The 26,769-nt window shown below is 43.7% G+C and overlaps 2 protein-coding genes and 1 long non-coding RNA gene across 4 annotated transcripts in view; 1 reads left to right on the forward strand and 2 right to left on the reverse strand.

The window, feature by feature from the left end:
- On the reverse strand, window positions 1-25,468 carry SHISAL2A (shisa like 2A). Its single transcript, XM_081485302.1, has 3 exons — window positions 25,287-25,468; window positions 13,579-13,718; window positions 1-265 (listed from the first exon to the last, which is right to left on the reverse strand). The coding sequence occupies exons 1-3, from the start codon at window positions 25,466-25,468 to the stop codon at window positions 27-29; spliced, it is 561 nt and encodes a 186-aa protein (XP_081341428.1). The 3' UTR covers window positions 1-26.
- Window positions 8,082-26,769, reverse strand: part of GPX7 (glutathione peroxidase 7) — a 40,759-nt gene continuing 22,071 nt past the window's right edge. Inside the window, exon 7 of the transcript XR_014052218.1 lies at window positions 8,082-8,304. The gene's annotated coding sequence lies outside the window, so the exon portion shown is untranslated. The remainder of the gene's footprint in view (window positions 8,305-26,769) is intronic.
- The window catches only part of LOC145504467 (uncharacterized), a 5,293-nt gene continuing 3,877 nt past the window's right edge, over window positions 25,354-26,769 (forward strand). The window contains exon 1 of one of the 2 annotated variants that reach the window (XR_014052219.1): window positions 25,354-26,022. This is a non-coding gene — a long non-coding RNA (uncharacterized LOC145504467). The remainder of the gene's footprint in view (window positions 26,023-26,769) is intronic. The other variant, XR_014052220.1, reaches the window with a different exon arrangement.

Raw genomic sequence — 26,769 nt, forward strand, 5'->3', positions numbered from 1 at the left:
ATAGTGTAGAGACATTTATTGGATGTTTATGGGGCTGGGTATAATAGACTGGGGACAGGAACCTCCTCAGGGCTCCCTGGAAGGTCACTGGCGGTCACTGTAGCCATGAAGCAGTGCTGGAGGAGGCGTTTGGGATCCTTAGCCTGCTCCTCATTGCAGTCCAGCCATGAGTTCAGGAAGGGGTGACTCTGCCTGAGAGGGCTCACTCCTGGCACCTCCACTGAGTTGTTTCCACCTTGGCAATCAAGAGGTACCTCATCAGGGTCTGGAAAACAGCAAGCCAAGGGCATGGGGCTTCCTCCTGTAAGCCCTTCCTTTCCATCAGGATCGTATTATACATGTTGGCTAGCTGCAACTTAGCAGCAGCAGCAGCAGCTTCCCTGAGTGCTTACCTTGGACAGGGATGTGCTCAGAGTCTTAAATGCATCATTCATTTAAACAAATATTCATTAATAATATATCACATTGTGAACTACGAGCTGTCAATGTTTCTCATGAACTTAAAGTTTAGTGGAGGGGACAGACAAAAAACAATTGCTAGCAGATATGAAGACTTCACCTTCACCATAAACTCATAGGGTAGGTACTATTAAAAACTCACTTGTTAAATGAAGGTTCAGGCTGACTACACAGCTAGCCTGCAGGGAAGTGCAGCAATTTTAAAAATATATATTGTTCTTTGCTTTAAGAATAGAGTTCATGACTCTCTTCACCTACTGCTTGGTCCTCTCCTCCTTTTATATCTGGACTTGATAGAAAGCTCACTTGGCCATATTATTTCCCACTTTTCATTCATGACATTCTGCTGCAACCTACTTGGTTTCTGCCTGCAACACAACTTAAAATTTTTGTCACTAAATCCCATAGTTACTTATAAATCATCGTCTCCTTTGACTTATTAGAAGCATTTGACACAATTAAGCACTCTTGCCTTTTTTGAATAAAAGATGTATCAAGTGTTCAAGCTAGAAATCAAGTATATCAAGTGTCAACTCTCACACCTTCTCTCCCTACTCCTTTCCAAGGTCAAGCAATTCACTTCAGGTCCTGTTAATTCTACCATATCACTATCTGCTGTAGCCACCCATTCTCTCCATCCTCAAGGCACCACACTAGATCAGGTTTTCATTTTCTTCTGCTCAGACTGAAGGACAGCCTTTGGTTGGGCCATCTTCCAGAGAGATCTTTCTAAGGTTAAGTGAGTTCATGTACTACTCTTTCTCAAAAGCATTCAATGTCTTCCCATGACCTGTGATACTTGATGTGGCATTCAAGGTTCTTTAGGTATGGGCCCCAACCCTTCTCTAGCTTTTTCACTACTACTCTTCTCTGAAGAACTCAATGCTTTACTACACCAAAATTTTATTGTTCCCTGAATGGATCCATTCCTTTACATCTCTGAGTCTTTGCTTTTACTGTTTCTTCTGCCTGGAATGGCATTTTATACTTTCTTTATCTAGAAAACTCCTATGCTTTAAAACCCATTGATGGAAGAGTCCAAGGATGAATGATGCCTCTAAAAAAAAAGAAAAGAGGGAATTTCAAGAAGGAGGCCATATGGGACACTGGAGTTGGCTACACAACATCCATTCCACCCATTCCACCCTCTTTCTACCCAGCAATTATGTTTGGTTGGGACTGACCCCATCTCAGCTCCAGCAGTGGGGCCTGATTGATATGAGCCTGTCAAGTAATCCTGTTCCTTTGCTACAGGGGTCGGCAATCAGAGCATAGTATTTCCCTGGATATAGTGATTAGGCACATGACCTGAGGTGGTCCAGTCAGAGTGAGGCCTCCTGCTCCCCCAGGGGAGGGATGAAGGAAGAGAGCGCTCCTTCTTTCTTCCCCTGGCTAGACAGGAACAAAAAGAACACAGTCCCAAGGACTTCTGGAAGCCAGCTTACTACCATGGGAAAAATCAGTCTGAGGAGAAAGCTAACACAAGAGGGCAGAGTTGTGAGAATCTCAGAGGATAGAGCCATAAGCCTGAGGACAATGAACTTCCACTGAAACCATTCCTAAAGCTCACCCTACTTTTGGACTTCTCATTTACAGAGCCAATAAAGTTTCTTCTTTGTTTTGAACTCTCTATTTTTAATAATTTAAGACTCACAAAAAGTCACAAAATAGTAGAGAGTTCCATTGTATCCTTCACCTAGCTTTCCCCAATGATAATAACTTATATAACCATGGAGTAATTTCAAAACTAGGAGACTGACATTAATATAGTACAACTGACTAAACTACAAATCCTATTCAATTTTACCCATTTTTTTTTTATATGGACTTCATTCATGTCCAACTCTTTGTGACCCTGTGGACTGTAGCCTGCCAGGCTTCTCTGCCCATGGGACTCTCTAGGCAAGATGACTGGAGTGGGTTGGTTGCCATGCCCTCCTCCAGGAGATCTTACTGACTCCACCCTTGAAGCCGCATCTTTTATGTCTCCTGCATTGGCAGGCTGTTCTTCACCACTAGCGCCACCTGGGAAGCCCTATCATATGTACAGTTGTATATAATCACTGCCACAATCAAGACAAAGAACTGTCCCATCACCACAAAGAAAAATTTCCTCATGCTACCCCTTTACGTCAGAACTTCCTACTAAACCTAACTCTGGTAACCACTAGCCCCTTCTCCATACATAACTTTGTCACTTAAGAAATGTTACGCAGATGAATTATACAGTGTACGACCTTTTGAGGTGCGCTTTTTTCACTCTGTTTAATACCCTTGCAATCCATTCAAGCTGTTATGTGTATTGACAGTTCATTTGTTTTTATGGCGGCATATATTCTATTGTATGGTTGTACCATTTGCCCACTAAAGAATGTTTGGGTTGTTTCTAGTTTTTGTCTATTAAAAATAAAGCTGTTATGAGCATTTGTGTATAGGTTTTTGTGCAGACATACATTTTCATTTCTCTAGGATAATAATAATAATATTGTTTTGAATGGTATAGTGGACTGAATGGTGACCCCCAAATATATCAGGTCCCAATTTCTGGAACCTGTAAATGTTAACTTCTATGGTTTTTGCAGATGTGATGAAATTAAGGGTTTTGAGATGAGATTATCCTCAATTATCTGGATGGGCCCTAAATGCCATCACAAGTGCCCTTAAAGGAGAAAGGCAGAGGGAGAGAGACACTCACAGATAGTGATGTAAAGACAGAGGTAGAGACTAGAGTGAGCTACAAGCAAAGGAATGCTAGCAGTCACCAGAAACTGGAAGAGTCAGGGAACAGACTTTCCTGTGGAGTCATTGATTTCTGCCCAGCAAAACTGATTTTGAATTTCCAGCCCTGAGAACTGTGAGAGAATACATATTTACTATATTAAGCCACCAAGTCTGTGGTAATTTGATACAGTGGTCATAGGAAACTAATACATATGGATGATTAACTTTATGAAAACACTGTCTTCCAAAGTGGCTATATCATTTTCAGTTCAGTCGCTCAGTCGTGTCCAACTCTTTGCAACCCCATGAATCGCAGCACGCCAGGCCTCCCTGTCCATCACCAACTCTCGGAGCTTACCCAAACCCATGTCCATCGAGTTAGTGATGCCATCCAACCATTTCATCCTCTGTCGTCCCCTTCTTCTCCTGCCCCCAATCCTTCTCAGCATTAGGGTCTTTTCCAATGAGTCAACTCTTCACATGAGGTGGCCAAAGTATTGGAGTTTCAGCTTCAACATCAGTCCTTCCAGTGAACACCCAGGATTGATCTCCTTTAGGATGGACTGATTGGATCTCCTTGCAGTCCAAGGGACTCTCAAGAGTCTTCTCCAACACCACAGTTCAGAAGCATTAATTCTTCGGCGCTCAGCTTTCTTCACCGTCCAACTCTCACATCCATACATGACCACTGGAAAAACCATAGCCTTGACTAGACGGACCTTTGTTGGCAAAGTAATGTCTCTGCTTTTAAATAAGCTATCTAGGTTGGTCATAACCTTCCTTCCAAGGAGTAAGCGTCTTTTAATTTCATGGCTTATAATTTCATTATGTCATTTTCATGGCTTATAATTTCATTGTATCATTTTAATTCCCACCAAAAATGTGTAAGAGATCCAGTTGCTCTATCCTCCCTTGGAATTGCCAGTGTTTTTAGTTTAATATTCTGATAGGTGAGAAGTGGTATCTCATTGTGGCTTTGATATGTGTTTCCTTAATGGCTAATGAAGATGAAACATATTCTCATGTGCTTATTTGCTATCTGTATCTCCTCTTCAGTGAAGTATCAGTTCAAGTCTTATGCTCATTTTCTAACAGCATTGTTTGTTTGTTTGTTTAATTTTAATTAATTAATTTATTTTTGGCTGTGCTGAGTCTTTGTTGCTGTGTGGGCTTTTCTCTATTTGTGATGAGCAGAGGCTACTTTCTAGTTATGGTACATGGGCTTCTCATTGCGGTGGTGTTTCTTATGGAGCACAGGCTCTGGGGCATGCGGGCTTCAGTAGCTGCGGCGTGTGGGCTCAGTAGTCGTGCTTCCCAGGCTTTAGAGCACAGGCTCAGTAGTTGTGATGTGCACGCTCGTGTGCACACCTAGTTGCCCTGCAGTATGTGGGATCTTCCTGGATCTGGGAACGAACCAGTCTCCTAATTGGCAGGCAGATAGATTCTTTACCACTGAGCCACCAGAGAAGCCCTGTTTGTTTTCTTAATGTTGAGTTTAGGGGATTCTTTATATGTTCTGGGCAAAAGTGCTTTGTCAGATATGTGACTATTATTTCCCAGTTAGAGGCTCTTCTTTTCATCTTCTTACTAGAGTCTTTATCAGCACAAACATTTTGAATTTTGATCTAGATCAATGACTAACGTATTTTTTTGTGCTTTTGATGGCTTGTCTAAGAATTCTTTGCCTAACCCCGGGTCATGAAGATCTTCTCCTGTTTTCTTCTAAAAGTTTTAAAGTTATATAGGTTACATTTTGGTCCATGACTTATTTTGGGTTAATTTTTATGTAAAGTATGAGGTTATGTAAAAGGTGTTTTTTTATGTTTTTTAAAAGGTGTTTATGGAAGTCTAGTTGTTTCAACATTATATATTGAAAAGACTCTTCTTCCCCCATTGAATTGCTTTTATACCTTTGTCAAAAATCTTTTGTACATAAAAATGATGTGGGTCTATATCTTTGATAGGAACAAAGTAGATGATTAAATAGTTAATCTCACTAGCGGATTGTAAATAGAACATATATGAGAGACACCTATAAGTTAATGATCACTCAAGAAAGCAGGTTTGCTTAACCACAAAAATTACATGGTGGATTTTAAAAATATGGGAGACCCCTGTAAGTTAATGATTACTCAAGAAAATGGGTTTGCTTAGCCATGAAACCAAGCAGTCTTGCTTAGCAACAAAAGCATGCAACGGAAGGATGAGACATGCCCCCAAACAATAAAACAATGGTGGCATGAGCCCCACATCCTGCCCAGTGAGCTCAGTGAGTTAATGATCCCTAGGACATGCTCTCTGCACACATAAAAAACAGTAATTTGTAGACCTAAGCCTGACCATGTGCAGACAAAAAACTCCCCTGCCCAAAGAAGGACAAGATGATGATGAGAGCATGACATCTACTCGAGAAAGACAAAGTTCTTCTCCCCCTCCCCACTTTTCCTTTGATTATAAAACTGTAGCCCAGTAGGTTCTTGGGGTGAGGCATTTCTCACCTGGGGGCTTGTAAACCTCACAAACTTCCTATTCTAATACATCCCTTCTTATCTATCATTTTGCCTCTTGCTGAATTCTTTTCTGCACCGAGATATAAAGGACTATGGTGCCAAGGCTCTTCAGAGCCCCTGAAATGACACTCAATCAGTTTTATCTTGATCTTGGTGTCTGTCCCTCCTCCAGTACCACACTGTCCTCATTATTTTTGCTCTATAATGTCTTAAAATCAAGTAGGGTGATTTCCTCCAACTTTCTCTCTTTCAATATTATTTTAGCTATTCTATTTCCTTTGTCTTTCCATATAAATTTTAGAATCAGTTTCTCTATATATACCAAAGAGCTGCTATGGTTTTTATCTCTACTATGTTGAGTCTTCCAATTCATGACATGATATGTGTGTGTGTGTGAGTCGCTCAGTCGTGTCTGACTCTTTGCGACCCTGTGGACTATAGCCCGCCAGGTTTCTCTGTCCGTGGAATTCTCCAGGCAAGAATACTGCAGTGGGTTGCCATTTCCTCCTTCAGAGAGTCTTCCTGACCCAGGTATCAAACCTGTGTCTCCTGCATTGGCAGGCAGATTCTTTACCACGGAGCCACCAGGGAAGCCCATGATAGAGTGTATCTTTCCATTTATTTAGGGCTTCTTTGATTTCCTTCACTAGCATTTTGTAGTTTTTATTGTATAGATCCTATACATGTTTGTTAGCTTTATACCTCATTATTTCATTTTTTTAGAGTGACTATAGATGACATTTTATTTTTTAAAGGTCTGTCTTTTTAGAAAATTATTTATTTGGCTGCACTGGGTCTTTGTTGCTGCATGCAGCCTTTCTCTAGCTGTGGCAAGTGAGAGCTACTCTCTAGTTGCAGTGGGCGGGGTTCTCATCACTGTGGCTTCTCTTGTTGTGGAGCATAGGCTTTGGGGAACAGGCTCAGTAGCTGTGGCATTAGAGCTCAGTTGCCTTGAGGCATGTGGAATCTTCCCAGAGCAGTGATTGAACTCCTGTTGTCCCCTGCATTGGCAGGCAGATTCTTAACCAGTGGACCTCCAGGGAAGTCCCTATATTTAAAATTTTAGTCTCCAGTTGTTTGTCGCTGATACATATATAAATACAATTGATATTTGGTTCTGACCTTAGCTACTATGACCTTGCTAAGTGCACTTATTAGGTTTAGGAGGTTTTTTAGTGTGTCTCTCTCTCTGTGTTTTGTAGATTCTTTGGGATTTTTTTGTTATTTAAGCTTGCATTTTAAGACATTCCATTTGGCGCAAGGATTTAGTTCAATTTTCTATTCAATGCAAGAATCTCCTTCAATGAATCCCACGTTTAGCCTTTTCCTGGTTACCGTCCAGGCTTTGGGGTGCCCTTTTTTTTAAATGGAGAGTTACAAATTGGTGAACCAAATATAGCCCTCATGTAACTTTGAGGGTGCACTTTACGAAAGAATTTCAAGTCTTAGTCTAAGAAAGACCTAGCTTTTTTGAATCAACATCTGCCTCCCTATGGCTTCTCCCACTGATTCAACTCTGTTCTCTGACATCTCATAAAATGTCTCTTTTTCCTGCCTCAGGACAGCCTTGCAGAGGCCTGGGGTCCTGGGCTGTGAGCCCTGAGCCTACTTTGCTCAGAGCCAAATGTGCCCAGCTCTTCAGCCCATACCCACATAATCTGGTTCTCAGACCAAGCTGGTCACTCACCTCTGATCACCTTCTGACTGATTGGTTAAGGTTCCTCTTAAATTGTGGGGCTCTGAGCCGCAGGCAGTCAGGGGTTGGAAGGAATCCTTGGGCTTTCAGGAGCTATAAAACCTTGGCTTAAATCCTCATCCTGATATTAAATGATTACACTACCTTGGGCTAACCCCTTCTCCTCTCTGGATCTCAGTTACTATTCTATCAAATGGGGTGGAAAGTAGGGCTGGCCTCATTTTTCTATTTCTTTTCCCTTGAATTCTAAATTGTAAAGAATTCTCTTTAATGGACTGCCTTTATTAGCTACTAGTCTCCCCACTTCCCATGACCTCTTTCTGTTAATCAAAGAGTTCTGATTAGCAGGAAAGAGCCCACGCTAATTACCTTCCTTAGCCTAATACAATTCTAGCTCAAAACAAAGAAACTTGGTCCCAGGAAAACCTTTGAAATATTGGAAATTGCTCAAGAATTCTCATTGCTATATTTGGGGACCCTTGAGTGATGTATTTGGAACTCAAAGTTATGAACCTGTGGAGTGGATGCTAAAATGTTACCTCTGAGATGTAATGGCCGATGTGTTCTAATTCAATTGGGGGTAAAGAAGGACCATTATTCTCTTGCTTCCAGACTCTATAATTCTGTTAACATGACCTGAGATTTCACTCATATTTTTTTTGGCAGATATATAAAAATGCAGGTTCACACTGAACTTGTGGGCCAAATATGCCTTTTTTTACATGATTCTCTTTCCCAGATGCCATGGATTCCCTCACATGAGTATCCCAGGGTCTTCAAATCCACAACTCTTCAGTCCCCTTCCAGGGAAACCAGCAAAATAGGCAGTGGTCCAACTCTTGAGTACACATATTTCTGCTTCTTCCTCTGGCTGACATATAGTGAAAGTTATTAAAGTCCCTCAGTGGTGCCTGAAGCCTGGGGGAGGAAGTTCCATCTTATAAAGGTGCTAGCCAAGAGAAGAGGAGGATGCCTAAAGGCACCTATAAAAGATTCAATTTTCAATTTACAATAAGAAGATTCATGTTTGGCTAAAACACGCTGGCACAATAATCTTATTCAATTCTTCTAATGATTCTCTGGGGTGAGTGTTATTATTTCATATTATAGACAAATACAGACAGAGAAGGTTACCATTGACACAGCTATTAGTACTGGATCCAGAATACATTTTCAATTCTACTTGATTCCAAAGCTTGGGCTCTTTCCACAGAACAAGTCTACCCTTAGTAGGTTAGGAACTCTGCTAGGTGCTGGGGACACAAAGGCATTTAAGACACGATTCCTATCTTTGACGTATCAACAGTCTGAGGCGACTCACATGTAAAAATCTAATGCCTAACAATAATAAAAATGAGGGTTACTCATTTTTAAAAGCTACCATGTATCAGAAACCAAGCTCCAATGTAAGCATCATCTCTAGTTTTATTGCTTTCTTAGTGGGTATTGTTGTACACATTTTACAGAGTAAATTAAGGTCCAGGGAGAAGTGACTCGCCTAAGGCCACACAATGAGAGTAACAAAGCCAGAATTGTAGCCAGGTTCTCTAACATCCCAGCAGGGTTGTGCTTTCCCCTCTTTTTTCAGGGACCTTTTGGCTAGTCCCCCCATTGCCTGGGGTCTTAGCCTGTGGTAAGCAGCAGGAAAGGAGTTCTCAGATTTTCTCCCTGATTGGAGATGAGTCAAGACTGACTCATCTCTGAGGCTTGTTTGGATCATAGGTACCAACTCCCCAAGTGTGGTTAAGTAAAAACCAGTGGGCTCTGAGGAAGTGGAACACTTCCTGGAAGGTCAGAAGGCCTGCTATAGGAAAAGATCTTTGGCCCTGGAGGCAAAGTCTTGGCCAATTGGCTGGGTGACCTTGGGCACATCACTGTCACTTTCTGGGCCTCAGCAACCCATTGACAAACTGAGAACATCAGGCTCGATTCCCAGGAGCCCTAAGAGTTAGAGGGACTTCCCAGGTGGTGCTAATGGTAAAGACTTCACTTGCCAATGTGGGAGACCCGGGCATAGGTTCAAAACCTGGGTCGAGAACATCCTCTTGAGCAGGAAATGGCAACCCACTCCAGTATTCTTGCTTGGGGAAATACATGGACAGAGGAGGCTGGCAGGCTACAGTCCATAGGGTGGCAAAGAGTCATACACGACTGAGCATCAGAGCCACAAGCCAGCTAATGCCAAATAATTCTCTGAGGTGGTTGTTAACTGTATTCAGACCAGCAATGAATGAGAGAGGTGAGAGATGAGTTAGTGAAAATGACTGATTAATGATATCCCCACCAACATTTTTCAGAGGAGGATGAGTCTCCCCACCTCCCATTTTTTATCTCTTATTAAAGGTACCTAGGTTAGAATACTTACCTCACTTACCCCATCTGTAAAATAGAGTTGATAATAACGTAAAGTAGCTGAACAGGTTAAATGGGATAATGTATTTAAAGTCCTTGGCATAGTGCCTAGCACAAAAGTAGGTGCTTGGTCAGTCTCTGATCAAGCTAGTTCCTCACAAAGTACAAGAATGAGAAAGCTATGGTCTTCATTGCATCCCAAGTTTGAGGGATGGGTGGGATGGGGTTAATGGGACAGTAGAGAATACCTGGGCAGCAATAGGAGCCTATTTTCAGAAACTGTTCTATTTTCACTCTGCTCTCGACAAGGAATTCCCCACCCCACCCTTGCCCTCAGGCTCAGAGATCAGGACCCAAGGTACTGTGTGTAATGATTGTGGATTTTAGAGTAGGGAAATCGGAGTTGACATCCCAGCATCACAAGCCCACTAGCTGTGTAGACTTGGGCCAATTCCCTTCCCTTGGCTGAGCCTTGATTTCCTCTCCTGTAAAATGGAGCTAATGATCTCTCTATGGGCTTCCCAGGTGGCGCTAGTGGTAAAGAACCTGCCTGCAAATGCAAGAGACATAAGAGACTCGGGTTCAATCTCTGAGTTGGGAAGATCCCCTGGAGGAGGGCATGGCAACCCACTCTAGTATTCTTGCCTGGAGAATCCCATGTTGGACAGAGGAGCCTGGCAGGCTACAGCCCATAGGGTCGCGCAGAGTTGGACATGACTGAAGCAACTTAGCACGCTCTCATGCACACACGATCTCTCTACAGGTCCTACTGTAGAAGGAGAAAAAAACAGATGAAAGTCTGTGTAAGGGTGAAAGCTCTGATGAGTGTAAGGTAGTGGCCTGTAAACTTTGATGCTGGGTTTGATCAACCCAAATGTTGGGTTGATGCTGTGGTTCAGAGGAAGGAGAGGACAGCATTTCATGAAGAAGAAAGGAAGGAACTAAGAGCTGAGTTTGGGCAAAAGACAGAGAGAGCTGAAAGCTGTTATTTAATAAACAGGAAATGCATTTTCCATTTTAAAAATAAGAAGCAATAACCAAGAACACAAGCTGTATCAAACCCTGGTGATTGAATAATCAAAAAATCTAGCCAGTGGCTGAGCAGTGAAAAGCAGGAGGGTGGTCTTCATTCACAGGACCACCAGGTGAACTGTGTTCATTGATTTAGAAAGGCTGCAGGTGATAGGGTGGGGAGAAGTGTGGGGAGCAGGGCCTAAGCACCGCCACACACCCGGCCTGGTGAGGTAGAGAGAATAGGACTTTGGAGGCAGAAAAACACACATATTTGAATTACAACTCTGCAATTTACAAACTGTGACCCTGTGGGCAAGTCATCTGACCTCTTTGAAACATGGTTTTCACATCTGTAAGATGGGCGATAATAATACCTACCTCACTGGGGTAGTTTGGAAAATTAGACAAGATAGTGCATGTAAAGTTTCAAACAGTGTCTGGCATCAAGTGGGGACTTCCCTTCCTCAGCACAGGGATATGGAGAGAAAGGAAGGTGGAGATAGAGTTGGCTCTATCATTCACTGACTAGGTATGTGGGCTTTAGTCTCCACATCTGTAAAATAGATTTTAATAAGATCTATACACCGCCTGGTTATTATGAGGAGCAAATGAAATGGTCTATTTAGAGTTAATGCATTCCTTTTAACCACAGTATTATTTTTCATTCCTCCTATGTTGATGGACATTTAGTTTATTTCCAGTGTAACAAATTGTCATGGTATCCATCTTTACAAGTCCTCTCCTAGTGCAACTGTGTCTCTAAAGCAGATAATTAGAAGTGGAATCACTAATAGGCTATATACATTTTCAGTTTAAATGGACAGTGCCAAAATGCTCTACAGGTGGTTTTGCCACTTTATCCTTACCAGTGGTATATGAGATTATCCATTCCCCCATGTAACCTTCTCACTATCAACGTGATCCATTTTTTATTTTTGCCAATGTAATTGTTTTTTAAATCATTTTTTGAAAAGGTATATCATTCTTAAATTGCATTCTCCTGATTATTAGTAAGGTTGAGCATCTTTTCATGTGTGTTGGGCATTTGTATTTTTTTGGTGGATTATGTTTTTCTCATGTGTTTAAAGGTGCACTTATATATCCTAGATATCAATCCTGTCTCTATTTTATATACAGTTGATTCTCATTATTTACTGTGCATGCATGCTCAGTCACTAAGTCGTGTCCAGGTGTTTGTGACCCCAGGGACTGTAGCCTGCCAGGCTCCTTTGGCCATGGATTTCCCAAGCAAGAATACTGTAGAGGGTTGCCACTTCCTTCTCCAGGGGATGTCCCAACCCAGGGATCAAACCTGCGTCTCCTGCTTGGCAGGCAGATTCTTTACCACTGAGCCATGAGGAAAGTGAAAGTTGCTCAGTCATGTCCAACTCTTTGCGACCCCATGGACTATACAGTCCATGGAATTCTCCAGGCCAGAATACTGGAGTGAGTGGCTGTTCCCTTCTGCAGGGGATCTTCCCAACCCATGGATTGAACCCAGGTCTCTGACATTGCGGGCGGATTCTTTACTAGCTGAGCCACTGGGGAAGCCCATTATTCACAGTTATTTTGTTCTGTTAAGTTACCATTAACACTGAATTAGCAAATACTGAATCATTGCTCCTTAGGGAAATACAAATTTAGGTTCCTGTGAACCTCTGGTCACATTTTTGTCAACCAATCAATATATAACTTTGCTTTGTGTATGTTTCTGCTTAAAGATACCTTATTTAATATATATTACTAATTGATAACATTTAACTCATGGCCAACAGCACTATAACTCCTGTCTGAACAAAGTGTATCGAACACGTGTATTTTTTCCATAAGGCACATGACAACCTTTTTACCTTGAGGAATACTAGACAGCACTTCAACGTTATATTTGGGAGCCATTTTCAACAGCGAAATTGCCAATAAAAACACAAAAATGTGACACAAAATATACCATGAAAAGGACGCTTGTTCATAATATGAGAGCTGAAACAAAAAGGCAAGCTTGGCCTTGTGCAGCCTCAGCTGGGCAACCTAAGTGTGACAGGGCAACTCAAAGTTTTTGTTGCTCTGTGCACATCCACGTCTGCAAATGACCTCAAAAACACTGAAAGTATTGATTTTTGAGGTTACAAATTAATTCTAGCAAGTAGGCAAATTCACCAGCATGGAGTCTGCAAATAATAAGGGTTGACTGTGTGTCTGTATTTACAATATCTTTTCAGTCCACCACTTGTTTTTTTAACTTTATACATAGTCTCTTTTGTGTTATTTGCATTTGTTGGAGGCAAATATGCTAATATTTCTCTTATTTTTAAAATTAAACATTTTATTCATGTTACTATATTTTAATTAGTCTCTTTCTGGAGTCTTTTTCTATTCTAAGGTTTCTCAACATCAACACTATTGACATTCTAGGTCAGATAACCTTTTTTTTTTTTTTTTAGACCTTGTTATGCAGCCTGTGGGACCTTCCTAAACCAGAGATAGAATCTGTGCCCCCTGCCCTGGAAGCACAGAGTCTTAACCGCTGAACCACCAGGGAAGTTCTGGGTCAGATAACTCTATTGCAGGGTGCTGTCCTCTATATTGTAGGATGTTTAGTAATATCTCCCTGTAACAAATATAGAATTATTTTGATTATCAATGAGCACATGAAGAGTTTGTGATGGAAATGTTCATACCATGAACCTCCTGAAAAATGTGCTGGTGCTCCTTAATATTCCAGAAACACATGTGAGGCAAATATTCCAAACATCATTTCCAAATATCTCCCCTCTGAAACGGTGCTAGCCTGCTGAATACAAGGAAATCATGCGGCCTCTTTCTTACCTGTTGTCTGCAAGTTTAAGCCTGGGTCCAACTTTGCGTGGGGTTTTGAGCTGATGAACAGGTAACAGAGCACACAGGCAGTGACAATGAAGGCCAGGAGGACCACTGCTGCTGTGGACAGGCCCACAAGAGCACCAATACTGGGGACAGAAAACCACAAGGGAGCGGAGTGTCAGGAAAGGACTTGGAAGGCAACGTGTTACAGGAGAAATATTGTAGGTGTTATAGGAATCAGCCAACCTTAACTTTTGTTCTGTCTCGACTTTCGGGGTCTAAGCCTGGGAAAGAGCATCAGCTATGTGGCAAGTCCTCACCACATACATAACTTGACATGGCCCAGTGCCACCATATAGTTGAGACTTAGTTTGTGTTCCCTTTCTTCTCCTCTCCTTTCCTCAACCTGCTGCCACCCCAAGAAGCTAGAGATGATCTTTTTCAATAATTATTTTTATTTATTTATAGTTCAGTTGGCCGTTCCAGGTCTTAGTTATGGCACGTGGATTCTTAGCTGTGGCATGAGGGATCTGGTTCCCCAACCAAAGAGCAAACCCCTCCCCCCTGCATTGGGAGGGCAGAATCTTAGCCACTAGATGACCAGAGAAGTCCCTAGAGATGATCTTAAAGAGCCCTCCCCACACTGCCATTTCTTAAAAATCAAGACACACAGCAAGCCTCAATTTAGTATCAACTGTCCATCCACCTTCAAGGTAATTTCTGACCCAGTCTCTAGTGGGTCATCACATCAGGGTGGACTCCACATCCAGAACCCCTTTTCTGCTGCTGGTCCCTCACCCCTCAACCTCATTGCCTCTGCCCCAAGTCAGGCCCCGGTCATCTGGTCTCCAGACAACTACCTTCTGGCTCGTCCAGGGAGCCACTGTCTTTCTGTTTCACATGATCCCTCCCATCATCTCCCCACATCAAAATTTTACCTGTCCTTGAAGGCCCATCTCAATGTCTCCTCCTCAGTGCTTTCTTTGGTCCACTTTCCCTTTCTTTTCTTCTCCCAGACCAGGCCTACCCAGCCAGGACACCTTACTCGAGGTCATTAGCACTTTCCACTTGGTCAGGGAGTCCAGTGTGGTAGGGAAAGAGCAAAGAGCTTTGGAACTCTCACAGACCCACCTGGTAAATTTAGGACCCAGATCTGTAACTAACTTGATAGGACATCTTGATGAAATTATTAAGCCTGTTGAGTCTCAGCTTCTTTGCCTGAAAAGTGATAATGATCAAAACACAGCACCTCTCAGGTGGTAGTGAGGGTGAATGATATCTGTAATATTCTTGGCACATCGTAGTTCAACATATTCCTCGTGTGCTCTTTGTAAGCATACTGAGACCATGTTTAACTGGCTTTGTTCTCCCCTGTACAGACCCTAGCACACACTACGCACTTAGCAATGATTATTGAGTACCTAATTTTCATCAGACACTGTGGGATATTCTCCCAGTAGTAGGACCAGGCTTGCCTGTGTGCCCCTTCTGCCTACAACTCCTTCTGCAGCTTTTCTGCCTTCCCTAGCCCAACCCTGACCGTAGCCTCAGATTCCTGCCTTTGCCATTTCTGCTGGATTTCACTCCCAGCTAGCTGATGGCTATTTTCCACTAAACAGAAACACCTTAGAGCTTTGGTGAGTCTGCTTTCCCAGGGCTAAATAAATTATTGGCTATCCCTACAATGGAATAGTATAGAGCCATTAAAAACATGTTTTCAAATAAAATTGAAGATCAAGGATAAATTCTGATGAGTTAATGTGAAGTGAAAAAGGCAGGACCCACTACTAAATATATAGTGTAGCCCTAACTTAAATACATAAATATAACATGTACATATATAACATAACAGGGTGAGGTTGGATGGAAATACACTAAATGTTAATGAGCTGTCTCTGGGTATAGCACAGGCTGTGGATGTCCTGTCCATGTCCCACTGGATCTTACAATTCTGGAATATTCTGGCCAAGGTTTCAATGCCAGCATATGTATCTCTTTGCCTGAAAGCTTTCCTGGGCCTAGAAGAATCTCTGCACACTGAACAGGTCAAAAGTATAGGAAAATGGATGCCTCTCTTCTCCCTCCAGCAATACAACCAGTGACTAAAAGAAACTGATATGTAAATACCCAGCTTCCTGGCCCTCAGATGGGATGACTCTGAGATGCATGTTTTAACTACAGTGGCTGGCACAGGATAGCAGTTTAAACACTGATGGCCCTTGGTGGTGACTTGCTTGGTAGCACACTGTCATTAGCTCCTTCCCTTTCCCATCTCACTGCCCCACCCTGTACCAGTATTTTCTAGGATCGTTTGTCATGCAAACTGCTTGCCTTAAAATCCTTTGTTTCCCAGTCTTCTAGGGAACCCAAGCTAAGTCACTGGGGATCTCTCATGATTGCTTTTCTTTTCTGTTTCTCCTGTCCTTTCCATTTTTTCCCACACTGAGCATGTAGTACTTTGTAGTACTTTAGTATTAGTTTAATACTTTTTACTTCAGTATTTTAATTAAATATTATTTCCTTTTTTGAGATATACTTAACTGTTTATAAGGCTGTTATCGGTGGCTCAGATCATGAACTCCTTATTGCCAAATTCGGACTTCAGTTGAAGAAAGTAGGGAAAACCACTAAACCATTCATGTATGACTTAAATCAAATCCCTTACAAATATTCAGTGGAAGTGACAAATAGATTCAAGGGATTAGATCTGATAGACAGAGTGCCTGAAGAACTATGGACGGAGGTTCATGACATTGTACAGGGGGCAGTGATCAAGACCATCCCCAAGAAAAAGAAATGCAAAAAGGCAAAATGGTTGTCTGAGGAGGCCTTACAAACAGTTATGAAAAGAAGAGAAGCGAAAGGCAAAGGAGCAAAGGAAAGATATGCCCATTTGAATGCAGAGTTCCAAAGAATAGCAAGGGGGGATAAGAAAGCCTTCTTCAGTGTTAATGCAAAGAAATAGAGGAAAACAATAGAATGGGAAAGACTAGAGATCTCTTCAAGAAAATTAGAGATACCAAGGGAATATTTCATGCAAAGATGGGCACAATAAAGGACAGAAATGGTATGGACCTAAAAGAAGCAGAAGATATTAAGAAGAGGTGGCAAGAATACACAGAACTATACAAAAAAGATCTTCCTGACCCAGATAATCACAATGGTGTGATCACTCACCTAAAGCCAGACATCCTGGAACGCAGAGTCAAGTGGGCCTTAGGAAGCGTCACTACAAACAAAGCTAGTGGAGGTGATGGAATTCCAGTTGAGCTATTTCAAATCCTAAAAGATGATGCTGTGAAAGTGCTGCACTCAATATGCCAGCACATTTGGAAAACTCAGCAGTGGCCACAGGACTGGAAAGGGGCAGATTTCATTCCAATACCAAAGAAAGACAATGCCAAAGAATGCTCAAGCTACGGCACAATTGCACTCATCTCACACGCTAGCAAAATAATGCTCAAAATTCTCCAAGCCAGGCTTAAGCAACACGTGAACTATGAAATTCCAGACGTTCAAGCTGGATTTAGTAAAGGCAGAGGAACCAGAGATCAAACTGCCAACATCTGTTGGATCATCAAAAAAGCAAGAGCATTCCAGAAAAACATCTACTTCTGCTTTATTGACTATGCCAAAGCCTTTGTGTGGATCTCAACAAACTGTGGAAAATTCTTAAAGAGATGGGAACACCAGACCACCTTACCTGCTTCCTGAGAAACCTGTATGCAGGTCAGGAAGCAACAGTAAGAACTGGACATGGAACAACAGACTGGTTCCAAATTGGGAAAGGAGTACGTCAAGGCTGTATATTGTCACCCTGCTTATTTAAGTTATATGCAGAGTACATCATGAGAAATGCTGGACTGGATGAAGCACAAACTGTAATCAAGATCCTAAGAGAAATATCAATAACCTCAGATATGCAGATGACACCACCCTTATGGCAGAAAGAGCCTCTTGATGGAAGTGAAAGAGGAGAGTGAAAAAGTTAGCTTAAAACTCAACATTCAGAAAACTAAAATAATGGCATCTGGTCCCATCCTCCATGGCAAATAGATGGGGAAGCAGTGGAAACAGTGACAGACTTCACTTTTTTGGCTCCAAAATCACTGCAGAAGGTGACTGCAGCCATGAAATTAAAAGACGCTTGCTCCTTGGGAGAAAAGCTATGACAAACCTAGACAGCTCATTAAAAAGCCGAGACATTACTTTGCCAACAAAGGTCCATCTAGTTAAAGCTATGGTTTCTCCAGTAGTCATGTATGGATGTGAGAGTTGGACTATAAAGAAAGCTGAGTGCCGAAGAACTGATGCTTTTGAACTGTGGTGTTGGAGAAGACTCTTGAGAGTCCCTCGGACTTCAAGGAGATCAAACCAGTCCATCCTAAAGGAAATCAGTCCTGAATTCATTGGAAGGACAGATGCTGAAGCTGAAACTACAATACTTTGGCCACCTGATGCGAAGAGCTGACTCATTTGAAAAGACCCTGATGCTGGGAAAGATTGAAGGCGGGGGGAGAAGGGGATGACAGAGGATGAGATGGTTGGATGGCATCACCAACTCAATGGACATGAGTTTGAGTAAACTCTGGGAGCTGGTGATAGACACAGGGAGGCCTGGTGTGCTGTAGTCCCTGGGGTCGCAAAGAATCAGACAGGACTGAGTGACTGAACTGACTGACTGACTGACTGATCTGGAAGATTCGTGTTCGGGTTGGGACCACACCCTTTACAAGGGACATCTATGGGTACCTGGCTGGAAAAAGCCTCTAAAAGTAGGATCCTTTGAGGAGTGGGTGAGAGAGCTGGGGGGATGCATTCCAGATCAGCAGACAGTCAGGTAGTAGGCACTGCACTGAATGTCTTCCTGGGGACAGGGGATCCAGCTTCAAGGACAGAGCTGGGGACGACAGGGGAGGGTCCAAGGGGGCAAAATCTGTCCTTACTATAAGATGAACTCCAGGGAGTTCCCTGGTGGCCTAATGGTTAGGATTCTGGGCTTTTGCTGCCATTGCCTGGGTTCGATCCATGGTCAGGGAAAGGAGATCTCACATACCATATGATGTGACCAAAAAAAAAAAGTTCAAAAAATGAACTTCAAATGATCAGAGTTGTCCCATGGTAAATGTACTGCCTCAAGAGGTGGTGAGTTTTTTATTATCAGACAGGTTTGCACAAGACCTGGATGAATCCACCTTTCAATGAAGTTAAAGATTCTTGCTGATGGTGGTAACTGGACTGAAGAGCCACTAGTCTTCTAGAATTTCACAGACCTATGACTCTGAAAGAAAGGTAACCCACTGTGACTTCTGGGAAAGAACTGGAGGGGTGATCTAACATTTGTTAAGGTTTTGAGTCAGGCAGTTTTAAGTTTGAATGCTGGCTGTCTAACATATAAGCTGAAAACTCCTTCACCTTTTGATCTTCATTTTCCTTCATTCATAAAAGTCACTATCTCACCAGGTGTCCATACAGATTAAATGAGATAATGTACCTACAGTGCCAGTTCTGCCCTTCAGCAAGGCTGCAGCCCTTGGGCTCACATCTTGATCAAAAACAGAAACTACTGATAACAGGTGTTTGGAAAGTCGACCAGACATGTGATAACACCAGCTGCTTCTCCACAGGGAGTCTTCATTTCCTGAGACATGCTTTTAAAGACAGCAATTCTCCTCTAGCACTATCCAAGGAAACAGTGTTTACCTGCAAATTTTTTAAAGGCCAGCTTTCATGAAAAGGGCCAAATGGAGTCCAGAGCAAAACAAGGTCTCCACCCTGCAACGGTGGGGCTCGACAGGAACATGCCAGAAGGGTTATTTCAGGGTCTGGAGTACACCGATCACCTAAATGTCCTGAGGACCCCAGTTTCCCTTCTCCAGTTTGAAATTGTCTGTGATGTTTATGAACCATGTTCTGTCCAAGCCTAGGGGGCTTCCCTTGTGGATCAGTGGTAAAAGAATCCACCTGCAGTGTAGGAGCTGCAGAAAACATGGGTTCGATCCCTGAGTTGGGAAGATCCCCTGGAGAAGGGCATGGCAACCCACTCCAGTATTCTTACCTGGAGAATCCCACGGACAGAGGAGCCTGGTGGGCTACAGTCCATAGAGTCACAAAGAGTCAGAAATGACTGAAGCGACTTAACATGCGCGCAGGAAAGCAGGAAAAGTCAGCCCTGCAGGCTGCCCTTGGGGTCATAAACTTTGAAGCACACTGATATGCAATGTGACTTCATAGCTCACTTCATGCAAACTCTACCTCACTGTCTGAGCCACTAAAGCACTCCATGCCTCAGGAAGGTCCAAGGCAAGGAGAGGAACCACAAGGGGTTTATGGGGAAGCGGGTGGTAGGACTGGAATGGGATTCTGATTGGGTGCTGAGGGATTTACTCATTTCCATATCCCCAAGTGCCACAACAGTGCCCAGAAGACAGCAGAGGGTCAGTCAGTGACTTTTCAAGTGATCTGTGTAGAGCAGGTTATAAGAGTCATTTAGACTTAGACATCTGTGGAGCAGATCAAGCCGGGGCTTGGGACCAGACAGGCCTGAGTTTTCATCCTAGTTCTGACACTTCCTCTCACTGAGATAATCGAAGATAGTAACTTAACCTCTTACAAGTTTTCTCATCTGTAAAATGGAGAGAAGATGTGCCAGGACTGTGAATATGTAAATGCAACTAGCCCTAAAGTGGTGTGAAGTAATGTTCTTTCACCACCAGACACATCCAAAACTGAGCAGTGTTTCCACTTTGGCCCAGCTCTCTCTCTGGAGCTATTTCTCCACTCTTTCCCAGTAGCATATTGGACACCTCCTGACCTGGGGGGCTCATCTTCTGGTGTCATGTCTTTTTGCCTTTTCATACTGTTTATGGGGTTCTCCAGGAAAGAATGCTGGAGTGGTTTGCCATACTTTCCTTCAGTGGACCACATTTTGTCAGAACAGTCCATCATGACCAGTCTGTTTTATGGATGTCGATGTGGTTGTATCTTGTGGTGAAAGTAAAGTCCAATGCTGTAAAGAACAATATTGCATAGGAACCTGGAATGTTAGGTCCATGAATCAAAGTAAATTTGATGTGGTCAAACAGGAGATGGCAAGAGTGAATATTGACATTTTAGTAATCAGTGAACTAAAATGGATGGAAATGGACGAATTTAATTCAGATGACCATTATATCTACTACTGTGGCAAGAATCTCTTAGAGGAAATGGAGTATCTCTCATAGTCAGCAAAAGAGTCTTAAATGAAGTACTTGGGTGCAATCTCAAAAACGACAGAATGACCTCGGTTTGTTTTCAAGGCAAACCATTCAACACCATAGTAATCCAAGTCTATGCTCCAACCACTGATGCTGAAGAAGCTGAACAGTTCTGTGAAGACCTACAAGACCTTCTAGAACTAACACACACAAAAATGTCCTTTTCATCATAGGGATTGGAATGCAAAAGTAGGAAGCCAATAGATATCTGGAGTAACAGGAAAGTTTGGCCCTGGAGAACAAAAATGAAGCAGGGCAAAGGCTAACAGAGTATTGTCAAGAGAACACACTGGTCATAGCAAACACCCTCTTCCAACAACACAAGAGACAACTCTGCATATGGACATCACCAGATAGTCAATACTGAAATCAGATTGATTATATTCTTTGTAGTCAAAGATGGAGAAGCTCTATACAGTCAGCAAAAGAAGACCTGGAGCTGACCGTGGCTCAGATCATCAGATTCTTATGGCAAAATTCAGGCTTAAATTGAAGATAATAAGGAAAACTACTAGGCCATTCAGGTATGACCTAAATCAAATCCCTTATGATTATACAGTGGAGGAAATGAATAGATTCAAGGCATTAGATCTGGTAGACAGAGTGCCTGAAGACCTATGGGCAGAGGTTCATAACACTGTACAGGAGTCAGTGACCAAAACCATCCCCAAGAAAAAGAAATGCAAGAAGGCAAAGTGGTTGTCTGAGGAGGCCTTACAATAGCTGAGAAAAGAAGAGACGCAAAAGGCAAAGGAGAAAGGGAAAGATATACCCAACTAAATGCAGAGTTCCAGAGAATAGCAAGGAGAGATAAGAAAGCCTTCTTATGTGAATAATGAAAAGAAAGAGAGGGAAACAATAGAATGGGAAAGACTAGTGATTTCTTCAAGAAAACTGGAGAAAGGGAACGTTTCATGCAAAGATGGGCTCAATAGAGCCTAGATTTGGCAAGGACTTAACAGAAGAAGAGATTAAGAAGATGTGGCAAGAATATACAGAAGAACTATATAGAAAAGGCCTTAATGACCAGGATAACCACAATGGTGTGATCACTTACCTAGAGCCAGACATCCTGGAGTGTGAAGTCAAGTGGGCCTTAGGAAGCACTATGAACAAAGCTAGTGGAGGTGATGGAATTCAAGATGAGACATTTAAAATCCTAAAAGATGATGCTGTGAAAGTGCTGCACTCAATATGTCAACAAATTTGGAAAACTCAGCAGTGGCCACAGGACTGGAAAAGGTCAATTTTCATTCCAATCTTAAAGGGCAATGCCAAAAAATGTTCAAACTACCATACAATTGTACTCATTTCACTTGCTAGCAAGGTAATGCTCAAAATCTTTCAAGCTAGGCTTTAGCAGTACATGAACCAAAAACTTCCAGATGTAAAAGCTGGATTTAGAAAAGGCAGAGCAACCAGAGATCAAATTGCCAACATCCAATGGATCATAGAGAAAGCAAGAGAATTTCAGAAAAACATCTGCTTCATCGACTACACTGAAGCCTTTGACTGTGTGGATCACAACAATCTGTGGAAAATTCTTAAAGAGATGGGAATACCAGACCACTGTCTCTTGAGAAACTTGTATGTGGGTCAAGAAGCAACAGTTAGAACTGGACATGGAACAACAGACTGGTTCAAAATTGGGAAAGGAGTACCTTAAGGCTGTATATCGTCACCCTGCTTATTTAACTTACATGTAGAGTACATCATGTGAAATGCCAGGCTGAATGAATCACAAGCTGGAATCAAGATTGGTGGAAGAAATATCAATAACCTGAGATATGACACCACCCTAATGGCAGAAAGTGAAGAGAAACTAAAGAGCCTCCTGATGAGGGTGAAAGAGAGGAGTGAAAAACCTGGCTTAAAACTCAACATTCAAAAATCTAAGATCATGGCATCTGGTCCCTTCACTTTATGGCAACCAGTTGGGGAAAAAGTGGAAACAGTGATATATTTTATTTTCTTAGGCTCCAAAATCACTGCTGATGGTGACTGCAGCCATGAAATTAAAAGACACTTGTTCTTTGGAAGGAAAGCTATGACAAACCTAGACAGTATATTAAAAAGCAGAGACATTACTTTGCCAGCAAAGGTCTGTCTAGTCAAGGCTATGGTTTTTCCAGTGGTCATGTATGGATGTGAGAGTTGGACTATAAAGAAAGCTGAGTGCCGAAGAATTGATGCTTTTGAACTGTGGTGTTGGAGAAGACTCTTGAGAGTCCCTTGGACTGCAAGGAGATCCAACCAGTCCATCCTAAAGGAGATCAATCCTGGGTGTTCATTGGAAGGACTGATGGTGAAGCTGAAACTCCAATACTTTGGCCACTTGATGTGAAGAACTGACTCATTGGAAAAGACCCTGATGCTGGGAAAGACTGAAGGCAGGAGGAGTAGGGGATGACAGGGATGAGATGGTTGGATGGCATCACCGACTCTATGGACATGAGTTTGAGTAAACTCCGGGAGTTGGTGATGGACAGGAAAGCCTGGCATACTGCAGTCCATGGCATCGCAAAGAGTCAGACATGACTGAGAGACTGAACTGAACTGAACTGATGGTTTTTCCAATAGTCATGTATGGATGTGAACGTTGGACTATAAAGAATGCTGAGCGCCAAAGAATTGATGCTTTTGAACTGTGGTGTTGGAGAAGACACTCGAGAGTTCCTTGGACAGCAAGGAAATCAAACCTGTCAATCCTAGAGGAAATCAACCCTGAATATTCATTGGAAGGACTGATGCTGAAGCTGAAGCTCCAATACTTTGGCCACCTGATATGAAGAGCCAGCTCATTGGAAAAGACATTGATGCTAGGAAAGACTGAGGGCAGGACGTGGTGCCCTCCTCCTGGTGACAGAAGGGGGTGACAGAGGATGAGATGGTTGGATGGCATCCTCAACTCAGTGGACCTGAGGGAGATGATAGTGAAGGACACACTCAGGGAGATAGTGAAGGACAGGGAAGCCTGGCATGTTGTAGTCCACGAGGTGGCAAAGAGTTGGACATGACTTTGTAACTGAACCGTGCCAAACATGGCACCTGGCACAAAGAAAAAGCTATAATGAACGAATGAAAATATGAATGAGAGGAGAATATATGAATATAATTCTGCAGGCGACAGCAGCCAATTGTGCAGGATTTGAAAACCTGGCCATTTGAAAATCCTTTGAAATTACAAACCAAGCTGTCTAGAAAAAGCAATGATATCTGTAATTGTTAGTGGCATATGCCAAGCTGATTTTACCTTGATCTTGATCTAATTTGGCCCTTGCCCTAGTCAGCATCATCATCTCCATCTGATAAATGAAAAGACAGTGGCTCAGAGAGGGTTTGAGGCAGGCTGTCCTTTCCCACCCAGAGGGCATGCAGCCTCCAGTCACATACCTCCAGGGACAGAAAGATCAATATCTACAGAGATGACCCACCCCATTTTTGCTGATACCTGTTTTCCAGAGCAGACTCAGGATCAGGTCTTGTTTTCTGGGTGAGGCCTTTGGAGACCTGGAGAGACTGAGACCTATTGATCTATTGCCCTCTCAGCTCCACACTTAGGTTCCAGGAATGTCAGCACTGGCCTTATCATCTCCTTCTCTGAACAAATGAGGAGACTGGGATCCTGTGGGTGGGGGTTCACCGCAAATACAGTGATCTGGCTTCTGCTGTGGCATTATGTCATTGTTTAATGATGAACTTGAAGGCAACTCTGAATCTCTGGTCATCTGCCTTCACTCAGAACTCACGACAGGACCTAGCATGCTAAATTCACAGGGAAGGGTGGCTGAAAGAATGACTGAATATGAGCAGGAACAAAAGGACTGAGGTTGGGCTGAGACTTGGGTTGAGTTGGGGAATAGCATCTGATGAAGTATTAAGGCTTGTGAGTGAGGTCTAGGTGTTTGGAATCAGAGTGGGGAAGGAGAACTGAAGTGGGGTTGCAGGGAGGATGAAGGTGGTGATTAGGGCTCCTGATAGAGTAAGGGCTTGGATCAGTACTGGGGAGTGGGTAAGGTCAGGGATGAGGCTGGTGATATCAGGAAGGGGACCCTGCTGGGCACACAGATAAAGGAGGAGTTATCCTGTGAATGCTGGAGGATGGGAGTTTGCTGTTAGGGTGGAGGTTGTTATGTAATTTGGGTTGAGGGTGGTGGATGATGACATTTGAAGTGGGGATGAAATGAAGCTTTTCCAGGGTGGAGTTGGGGTAAGGTTCAAGGATGGATCTGAATTACGGTTGGGTTAAAATGGGGGAATGGAGCGGAGAAGCGGCTGCAGGGGAGATCTGGGTTGGTGAGAGCCTGAGGGGGTAAAGGCGGAGTGGAGGTCGGTGCTGACTTTGGGGTGCGCACTTGGATGAGGGTTGAGGGTTTAGCACGCGGTTGGGCCGAAGATGGAGCAAGGGGGCTAGGACGGGAGCGGGGTTCTAGGTGGGGTGAGGGCCAGGGCCGGTACCTGAGCCACCACATGTAGCTGTGCTCGTAGGGGAAGAAGCTGTGCGGGTCGTCGCAGCAGTACTTGTGATCGCGGAAGCCGCAGCAGAAGACAGCGGCCGCCTCGCCCCCCGGCCGCGGGAAGCTGAAGCCACGCACCACCTCCTGCTCGGCGCTCACGTAGCTCGTGCAGGCGCCGCTCATCGCGACCCGCCCGCGGCCCGCCGCCACCCCGGGCCCCCAGTCGGACTGACGGACTGACGGACGGAGACAGCAATGAGCCCGAGAAAGAGACACACAGAGAGGCAGAGATAAGCAGAGAGACAGAGACTGACACAGAGACGGAGAGGCACATAGATGGGCGCAGACGGAGCGGTGAGAGACCTAGAGTCCCCGAGACTCTGGAGAGGACCGAGAGAGGCAATCGGGTGGGCGGACAGGTCTTGCCAAGAGGGAGTACGGAGGAGGGAGAGGGAGGAAGGAAGGAGGAGGGCCGAGGAGCGGTGGGAGTGGAGAGGGGCGGGAAGGCGGGCGGGGGATCGCACCCGAGCGCGGGGCGGGGGGCGACTCGCGGAGCCGGGAGGAGGGAGCCGCCGCTCGTCTCTGCCCGCGGCTCCCACCGGCCCCACTCCGTTACCGGTGGACGCACTCTGGCGCTGGGTGCTCAGAGATATAGCTCATGTCCAGGGTGCCAAAGCAGGACTCGAAGTCACCGGCTTGGATTCCATACCTGTGCTGAGCAACAGCCATTGTGCTAGGTACGCACTGTGCGGGTCACTGGGAATCCCCGGGCAGTTCCAGGCTAGTGTAGGACACAGACGAGGGACCTGCCATCGACCCCACAGCAGGGTCAGTACAGGTATGATTAATACACGATCTCACTTAACCTTCACAACAACCCAGAGGACCAGGGATTTTCAAACTTTTTTTATAAATGAGAGCTAAGGGTCAGATGAAAGTCATTTTCCTGAGCTCTTAAGCCCATGGGATTTTAACCTGGGTCTTTCTTGTTCCCAAGCCCTTGATCTTTCTGCGGTTCCCACAGAGCTTCTTTTTCAGTGACTTTTACATGTTGCCATTCTTTGGCTTCCTTGCCTGCAACTTCCTTTCCCTGAGCAGCTAGCTCATGCACTGATGTGTTCACACTCCTCTGTTCACACTCTCTCCCACACTGGCCTAGGATAAGGGGGCTAGTGGATGTTAAGATGGTAACTCCACCCACCCACGAGCAAAGCCAATAGGCCTGACCATTTTCACATAACCTTTCCAGGTCACAAGGTTAGTGTTCTTACTAGGATCAGAAGAAGCTCCTTCCTACAGTCTAAAGGAGCTGTAGGAAGCCTTTGCAGATTATCTGTCTGTCCGGTCAGGGTACACTGGGGAGACCCAGGCTCTAAGTTAAGGTGCACAGTTTGGCCCAGTTACACTGAACCAGGACTAGGGACTGTTGGACTTTAGTTGTGAATCATGTAATCAGTGGATGAGTTACAGCTAGCTTTAAGAAA

The sequence above is a fragment of the Giraffa tippelskirchi genome, chromosome 5 (genome assembly GCF_054371585.1).
Source record: "Giraffa tippelskirchi isolate mGirTip1 chromosome 5, T2T-mGirTip1v1.2.pri, whole genome shotgun sequence".
In the NCBI taxonomy this organism is placed as follows: domain Eukaryota; kingdom Metazoa; phylum Chordata; class Mammalia; order Artiodactyla; family Giraffidae; genus Giraffa; species Giraffa tippelskirchi.